Source organism: Macadamia integrifolia, unplaced genomic scaffold, assembly GCF_013358625.1.
Source record: "Macadamia integrifolia cultivar HAES 741 unplaced genomic scaffold, SCU_Mint_v3 scaffold1980, whole genome shotgun sequence".
Taxonomy (NCBI): Eukaryota; Viridiplantae; Streptophyta; class Magnoliopsida; order Proteales; family Proteaceae; genus Macadamia; species Macadamia integrifolia.
In genome coordinates, this window is record NW_024868447.1 from 45,534 (window position 1) to 54,517 (window position 8,984).

Sequence of the window (8,984 nt, forward strand, 5' to 3'; positions counted from 1 at the left end):
GGGAGCCTCCCAGGTGGGTTGGACAACCCACTTGTCATGACCCACCAGTCAGACCCACCGGTCATGACCGGCGGGCAGGTCGGCCCGTCGGTTGGGCCGCTGGTTGGGCCCACCGGTTGGGCCCGAGGGTCCTGCTAAGACCGACGGGTAGGGTGGCCCGTTGGTTGGGCCCGTCGGTTGGCCTCGAGGGTCTGCCCTCTTAGGCGGGTGCCCTCAGGCGGGCCATTTGGCCCACCGGTCTTGACGGAAAAATACCGTTTTTGCCTAAAACCTTCCCCAACCTTTGGGGAATCAAATGGGGCTCTTCCCAACCCATTCTCTACACATTCAAGGTCTCATAAGATGGTTCTAACCTAGATCTAGGTTAGATTTAAGGGATGGAAAGCCATCTTACCTTATTTGCTCAAGAACTCCTTCAAACCCCAAAATCACTTCAAATCACTAATGCTTTTGCCAACCTTGTAAGCACTTCTTCAAATCCTTCAAAATCAACACATAGATCATCTATTAAACCTTAGATTCATCATCTCAAGGGGGATTTACAAGACCTCAAGAAACTCTAACCAAATCAAGGGTTTTACTTGGGTATGGTGAAAGTTTAAGGAACCTAGCCTTTGCTCACCTTTAAACGTAGATCTCGTATTGGAGATCACTTTTCTGGCGTCGGAATGGGAAGATCAAGCCTCGGCGCCGCTGAAATCCATCTCTTCTTCCTCTTCCTTCTCTTTTCCTCTTCTTTCCCTTATTTTCTCTCTCCACTTTACTCTTTTCACCAAACGTCCGAGTGTCATAAATGAGAAAAAGAAAAAGGAAAACATAAGATAGCTATTTATACTTTTTAAAACATCTTGTAACCTCATGGGTGGGTCACTCAGGTGGGAGGATGCACCCACTTGTGGCCGTCCACCTGAGGGCCAAAACTTGACCAACAAGTGGGATTTTGATAGAGTTTGACTCTCGGCACGAATCTCACTCTTGGCATAAGATGTAATATACGTATGCGCCTTAAGATATGGCTACATACCTGCTTTATCCGTACATGGCCTTATGATATGTGCATGTACACGGCTTGGGTACTCCCGTCTCCTCTGGCACTGGCTCGGACTTGTCTGGCCAGCTTGTGTTTAAGGTCACCCTTGCCATCATGGTCCATAAGGAACCCGCCTTAACTCTCTTCGATTCGGGTCCTGCATGGTTAAATGGGATCAACTGTGTAATCAGACCGGATTTAAGAAGTAAGGTATTACAATGTGGCTCCTACATCAGTGCATGGGCTAATGGGAGCACTTGTATAAGCATCAACAGGGATGAGAATTCTTCCTTTTATGACGGGTGGGGTGGTCATTTCACCCCCATTGTGTCTAAGCGAAGATGCCACGTTGCCTTTTAGGCTTTCTTTTCCCTTGGGTTTACAAGGCAATGCTAGCTTCGGAGATCAAAAAGATCTTACCTGGCTTATTAATGGAATGGAGTAAAGAATCCTCCCCGCATGCATGGCTTTGTGCGGCAAAAAAAGACTGCATTGCCATTGGCGTGCAATTGGCTTGCACACTAGCGTAGTGTCCGCACAAGTGGCGGATAAAGTTCTCTTCCCCATAATAGAATATAAAAGTATAGTAGTGAGATTTCCTTAAAAATAAAAGCGGCGGATAAAGTTCTCTTGCCCACTGGCAATCCGTGGGACCGAAAACGACTGATGAGTGAAATGGGAAAATGCAAGCGCCAAAATTAATTCATTTAACATTCTTCCCAGTACTTGAACCCATAATAATATTAAGCACCTTAGTGCCCCCCACATGCACTTTGTGTGTGTTATATTTGAATTTTTTTTCTCTTTAATATATTTTCCATTCAAAAAAAAAAAATGTTCCACTATTAAAGGCAGCAATTGTAATTAGTGATATTAACCACCTTAGTGCCCCCACATGCTCTACAACGGTTGTATAGGGTGGTTAGGGTCCTAGCCATCGGATGGACCCTCACTATGTGTTGGGGTCCATTTGATGTGCCCAAGTTCCATTCGACGACTAGGATCCTCATTGAACTCTATAACAATTGTACATAATTTAGACCTTAGTACTTCTTTTGTTTCATTATCTTTTTTTTTTACATTCGATGGAGCTGAACAAGATCATAGATATTTTGATTAATAAGATCATGCCTATCATGTGTTTGACAGAGGCACAATTTGCCATACTTAGGGGACATGCATAGCACACTTAAGCAATACTTGGGATATTCAAGAGCATGCATAGACACACTTAGACAACACTTGGGGGCATGCATAGGCACACTTAGGCAAACAGTTGTGAACATGGATTTGCGTAGGCAAGAGTTGGGGCATCCAATAGCACATATGGGCACATATAGGAAACACTTGGACAACATCTGGGGCACATCTCTTCTTCACGTGGGCAGCATTTGGGGCATCCAAGACTTCAAGGGCACGTATAGACTGACCACATTCCATTCTTTAGCAGGAAAGTATTTGTACGTCTAATGTGTACATTTTTTTTTTTCTCAATAAACTCTCTTTCAAGGAAAAAAGAAAAAAAAAAAAATAATAATAAAAACTCTCCCAATTCCCATCGCTCTCTGTTGCCAAAACCATTTGTCGAAGTTGTGGGAAGAATATGAATATATGATGAGAAATTAGACCTGGGATGAGAAATCAGGCAGGGTTTTTTCTTTGGGTACTTATTCTTAGGTTTTATTTAGTGAGGAAGAATTCTAGGAAGAACGACAAACAAGGCTAGGGTCTCTTGCAAGAATTGATTGTCTCCATAAGTTTAGGTCTGTTAAGGTTTTGAGAGAGGCAGGTAACTTGTATTCTCTCCATTAATTATATTCCTCAAGCTTTGGGTAAAAACCTAGAGAGACTTTGTTCTATTTTTCTACAGTTGATAGTGAAAGTTGTTTCAATTTTACTGTATTGGTTTTCCCTCTTTAATTGGTGGGTTATCCACTTAAAATCCCTTGTATTTGTGTGCCCTTTTTGGTGTTTGATTATTGGCCTCACTTGGATTTCATTTATATTTTATGGGCTGGGTAATAATCCCAACAGCTTTTAAATGGTGGTTGAATGGGTATGCCATTGACCATAGGATTGGCTTTTCACATTCCTCTAGCTTGAGCATTCATCCTTGATTGATAATGCTGCTTTGGATTTGTGTTGTTTTCATTTTATTTCTAGGTTTCCTGCTAAAATTTCAATGGATCAGAGTTCAGAGGAAAAATCAGACATAAGAGAGCCTGAGATGAGTAGATATGTAGATAAATCTTATGAAGAACTGAAGAGTGGGAATCCTAAAGTAAAAATCTCAAATGACATGTATGAGTGCCCATTTTGCCTGGGCAAGAGAAAAAGAGACTATATCTATCAGGAACTCTTGCAACATGCTACTGATGTGGGTAAAGATTGGGCTAGGAAGAATGTCAAGCACAAGGCAAAACATCTGGCCTTGGCTAAATACCTGGAAAGAGATGTAGGCCCAGAAGAGTTCCCATTGCAGCCTGTGAGAGTATCTGAACCTCCAAGATGCAGTCATCACAATGATAAATTTGTTTGGCCATTGACTGGAATTGTTGTTAATCTTCCAACTGAGTACAAGGGTGGACAATATGTGAGGGAAAGTGCTTCCAAGCTGAGGGAGCAGTTGTCACAGAGAGGATATAATGGCGTGAAGGTCCATCTTTTGCGGGACAAAGATTGGCGTCATTCAGGGTCTGCCTTACTGGTGTTCAACAAAGATTGGTCTGGGTATGACGATGCAATGGCATTTGAGAAGTATTTTGAAGCAGAGTGTGATTGGCATGCATGGAAGCAGCACAAAGGGTCTAGTATAAATGCATGGGTTGCTCGCGAAGATGACTATAATTCTACAAGTATTATAGGCAAGCATCTACGAAAGATTGGAGATTTGAAAACCATTTCGGATATTGTGGCAGATGAAGAAAATAAAAAGAACATACTTCTCAACAGTTTAATTGAGGACAAAGACAGTTGTATCTCCACACATAAAAGTATGTATCTCCATGAGGTTGGGAAAACAAGCATACCTGAATTTTATTACTTTTTTTTTATATATAAGTTCTTTAGGTACAAAATCTTACTTCATGGTTGTTTTATGTCTAATAGAGATACAAAAACTGCACCACGATGAACAGAACCATATCCAGAGAATATATCAGTTAGAAAAACAATTAAATTATAAAGAGTTTGAAATTGAGCGGTTAAAAGGGACATTAGAAGTTATGAAACACAAGAGAGATGAAGAAGATGCAGAAGTCCAGAAAAATGTGGAGTCAATGAAGCGAGAGCTGGACGATAAAGAAGGAGACTTGGAGGACCTTGAATCACTCAACCAAGATCTTATAGTGAAGGAGCGCAACAGCAATGATGAGCTGCAGGATGCTCGTAGGAAATTAATTGATGTCTGTACTCTCAAGAGTCTCAACTTCTCATTCTTTCTTGTTCATATTTTAACACGATGAGTCCTTTCAGGACTATAAAACTATTGCTCATTAGCTTATGATAGTACAATTTTGACATTTCATAATTTCTTTCCCAAACTTAATTACCTCATAATTTCTCATGATTTTCCTCACTGCTGTTTGGGTGAGTCCAATTTTCTTTTTTCTTACAGGGTTTGAAAGAAATGTCAGGTTGTGCTCAAATTGGAGTGAAGAGAATGGGAGATCTTGACAACAAACCATTTCTTGATGCATGCAGACAGAAATATCCGGCTGAAGAAGCGGAGGAAAAGGCTGCAGATATGTGTTCACTGTGGGATGAGCACCTCAGGTACCCAGGGTGGTACCCTTTCAAGATCATCATGGTTGATGGGAAAGAACAGGTGTTCTTTCTAAATATGAATCTGCTAGCTGCTCCTTCCGTTATCCGTAATCTCTCGTCTTTAGGATCTCAGAAAATCTCTACATCTTGCAGTTTATCCATTTTTTGGTATCTCAACTTGTATGTTTTGTATCTCACCTGTTTATTAACTAGCTTTTTCAAAATTGTCCAAACAGGAGGATACAAATTGTATTATACTTTCATATTCATATATTTTACATGTGAAAAAACACTTCAGTTCTTAACATTTTTCTTTTCATGTACCATGATGCTGTGCAGGAAATAATAAATGAAGAGGATGAAAAGCTGAAAAGCCTGAAGGATGATTTGGGTGAAGAAGTATACAGGGCAGTTACTGCAGCCCTAAATGAGATAAATGATTACAATCCTAGCGGGCGGTACATCATATCTGAGTTATGGAACTTCAAAGAATCAAGGAAAGCTACACTAGGAGAAGCAGTTGCATTTATACTGAAGCAGTTAATTGATGTAAGTACATACTCTCAAGAGTCTCAACTTCTCATTCTTCTCTGTTCATATCTTAATATGATATCTCCTTAACCTTGAGATTTGGGAAAACCGAAACCTTATCCATTGAAGTTCTTTCTCTCCTTTGAAAAAAATAGGCATTTAAGGGTCACAGACCCCTTATCTACGTGGTGACTCCCAAGAAAACATTTCCTCTTTCTTCCAAAACAAGGAATCGAGGGGCAATACCCCAGAGGTTTACATTTCCCAGATACCTACACTAGCCTATATGATAAATGTGTATTATTATGTATACATTTATTTAATGTTTGAAGAGTGCTCAAGGTAAAATGGGATCCAGGATCTTTAGGTGTCCTCAACCATTGAAATTGCCACACTCTTAACATGATCATACAAAAGCACCACCATGGAAAAATAAGTTATATATGCTTTTATTAAAAACACTATTACCATTCAAACCCTTAATGGAATGGTCATGGTTTTCTTCTCTATGATAATTGCAAATTTCAGCATCATCTTCCTCTAAAGTTGTTGCAAATACTTATTCCTTCAAACTTAATTTTCATATTAAATATTTAAAAATAGTATGAACAAATACCAAGGTAGAGACTGAAAAAAAAAAATAATAATAATAATTAATACCATTTTTCTTGGATGGGTGTTAGGGAATAGAGATGGGCATTTTTGACCTTCATTGTGAGAGGGAAATGCAGGCAGGAACATGCAGAATCAAGATCTACTGAGTGAGTCAAATATCAGGTCAAAACAATAGAGAAATTTGGAAGGAGGAGAAGCCTTAGCCGTTGGCCCGAAAAACCAAGACATGGAAATTCAGGTGGTGAATAAAATATTTCTACATTTTTCCACTTTACCATTGCCTAGCAAGTTAGCCTAAAGCCCTTAGAAATGTGGCAAAATAGAATACCCCTTTTCTTTTTGGAGAATTCTTTGTTACATTTCAAAAAAAAAAAAAAAGGAAAGATGTCTGTAAAAATATTCAACAGCTATCATTGAAAATGAGGAGTCCAACTAAACAGTAAAATATAGCTAATAAGGACATGGGTGCTTTGCATTTGGTCAAGCAAGATGGTCAGCTATCAAGAAGACAACAGATATGCCACACCTTCACACATAAGGCTATAAACATTTAACAGAACTTTCAGGACCTGAATCCACCTGAAATGGAAAACTGGAATTACCCAAATGGCCCACTATCTATGTAGGCATTAGTCATTTCAGACAACTAAAATCAAAAGGTAAGAATTGCAGTCACATCTCCAGAAAATTCATTCAGTTCTTATCATTGATTTCTTGGATTTTTCTGTTGATCTAATCTAAATGCTGCTCATTCATTCCTCCCACACCCCACTCCAAATAAAATTTATTGTGTCAATTCCTTCTTTTTTTTTTGCAGTCTCACCCAAGGTTCAATTTTTTATTTTGACCCCTATTGAAACCGAAATAATTTGGTCAAATTTTGGAAATTTCGACATGTAATTTTCGGCAGTCAATTCATTTCAATCCTTGTCGAAACTGAAATATTTCGCGAAATTTCGAATCATGGTCTGATATGTCCATTCAAATATTAAACTATTACTCTTTTTTTTTTTTATTGGAACAAAATTTCTCATTGTTGTTGGAGTGAGACTAATTTCCTTTGTTCTTACAGGGTTTGAAAGAAATCAAGCATTTAAAAGGGAAATTAGAAGTGACGAAATACAAGAAAGATGCAGAGGATGCGAAAGTCCAGAAAAAGGTGGAGTCAATGAAGCGGGAGCTGGACGATAAAGATGGAGAGTTGAAGGACCTTAAATCACTCAACCAAATTCTAATAGTGAAGGAGCGCAACAGCAATGATGAGCTGCAGGATGCTCGTAGGGAATTAATTTATGTAAGTACTTACCCTTAAAAGTCTCGACTTCAAGTACTTACTCTTAAGAGTCTCAACTTCTCATAGTCTCCTAGATTTTAATGCTTAAATATTTTTTTTTTCTAGAGAATTTTATGCTAGTTTTAATGGATGGAAGCATGTTGATATATCTTAACATGATGAGTCCTTTACAGGACTATATTAAACCATTGCTCAATAGCTTATGCTGGTACAAATTTGACATTTCATAATTTCTTTCTCAAACTTAGTTACCTCATTATCTTCCTCACTGTTGTTGGGGTGTGACTAATTAATTTTCTTTGTTCTTACAGGGTTTGAAAGAAATGTTAGGTCGTGCTCAAATTGGAGTGAAGAGAATGGGAGTTCTCGACAACAAACTATTTCTTGATGCATGCAGACATAAATATCCTTCTGAAGAAGAAGTGGAAAAGGCTTCAAATATCTGTTCATTGTGGAATGAGCACCTCAGAAACCCAGGATGGCACCCTTTCAAGATCATTGTGGTTGATGGGAAAATACAGGTGTTCTTTTTAAATATGAATCTGCTAGCTGCTCCTTCCATTATCCGTAATCTCTTGTCTTTAGGATCTCAGAAAATCTCTACATCTTGCAGTTTATCTATTTTTTGGTATCTCAACTTGTGTGTGTGTTTGTATTTCACCTGTTTATTGACTAGATTATCCAAGCAGGAGAATAAAATTGTATTATACTTTCATACTCATATATTTACATGTGAAAAAAATACTGACTCCTTTTGGTTGCAAAGAAAATATAAATATTTCCCTGGCAAGGAAATAAAATATATTTTACAGGAAAAGTCATTTTTAATGTTATAGTTGCAAAGAAGGGAAATGCAAATATTTCTCCTGAAAGTTAAATATATTTTACAGGAAAGGCAAATATTTCTTTTCACTTCCCTAGTTCCCTTTTCTCACTCCCCTTGCAACCAAACTGAGCTGTAACGGTTCTTACATTAATTTTGTTTTCATGTACCATGAACGATGCGGTGCAGGAAATAATAGATGAAGAGGATGAAAAGCTGAAAATCCTGAAGAATGATTTGGGTGAAGAAGTATACAGGGCAGTTACTACAGCCCTAAAGGAGATAAATGATTACAATCCGAGCGGGCGGTACATAAAATCTGAGCTATGGAACTTCAAAGAAGCAAGGAAAGCTACATTGAAAGAAGGAGTTGCATATATTCTGAAGCAGTTAAGAGTATATAAGCACATGTTGATCTAAGACTGATAGAACTGCCTTATTCCTGCTAATGATACCTTTTTGTATGGAAACAAAGCTTGGTCCCATTAACATGTAAATTGCTCAGGTTGACATATATGATGTTACTAAATGGCTCATTGTATAAACCTGCAGGTTTGACCTAAGAAAATTGGGCATCTAACAGTCATCTTCAGCACATTCAAATGTTCACCCTTATCAGTTATTGATGCTCTGCTCAAGACAATGCTATGATTCAATGATTCAAGGAACTTCTTGATAAATGGCAATGTTTCCTGGAAATCTATTGTGTAGCTCCCCTGTTCCATGACTTGGCTGGGTACTGCTATAGAATTTGATGGTAAGGATTGGTGGAGGGATTTAAAAATCGGATTAGATTGGCCCGGCTGATCTGTGGATTGGATTTGACTGGAATCAGCCGAGGCCAATTTTTATTTTGGCCGATCTGGTTTTGGCCAGTTCTGTATGAAAATTAGGGTTGAAAGGGTTTTTAAGTCGTCTTCATTTTT

The 8,984-nt window shown here is 38.5% G+C and overlaps 1 protein-coding gene across 2 annotated transcripts; it reads left to right on the top strand.

The window, feature by feature from the left end:
* Positions 1 to 2,597: 2,597 nt before the first annotated feature.
* On the top strand, positions 2,598 to 8,655 carry LOC122065344 (factor of DNA methylation 4-like). Of its 2 annotated transcripts, none has more exons than XM_042629145.1 (8): positions 2,598 to 4,023; positions 4,139 to 4,434; positions 4,647 to 4,856; positions 5,135 to 5,344; positions 7,014 to 7,235; positions 7,547 to 7,756; positions 8,248 to 8,519; positions 8,611 to 8,655. In XM_042629145.1, exons 1-7 carry the CDS (start codon positions 3,213 to 3,215, stop codon positions 8,476 to 8,478), a joined length of 2,190 nt encoding a protein of 729 aa, XP_042485079.1. In that variant the 5' UTR covers positions 2,598 to 3,212; the 3' UTR covers positions 8,479 to 8,519; positions 8,611 to 8,655. The 2 variants fall into 2 exon arrangements, with proteins under 2 accessions (XP_042485079.1, XP_042485078.1); XM_042629144.1 differs by having other exon boundaries at positions 2,599 to 2,819; positions 3,194 to 4,023; positions 8,248 to 8,655.
* The last annotated feature ends 329 nt before the right edge of the window (positions 8,656 to 8,984 follow it).

Bases quoted from the DNA above. Each gene is read 5' to 3' on its own strand.
- LOC122065344 (XM_042629145.1), top strand. From the start codon at position 3,213: ATGGATCAGAGTTCAGAGGAAAAATCAGACATAAGAGAGCCTGAGATG. The intron at 4,024-4,138 runs GTATGTATCTCC...TATGTCTAATAG, and splicing joins TTGTATCTCCACACATAAAA to AGATACAAAAACTGCACCAC. The intron at 4,435-4,646 runs GTCTGTACTCTC...TTTTTCTTACAG, and splicing joins CTCGTAGGAAATTAATTGAT to GGTTTGAAAGAAATGTCAGG.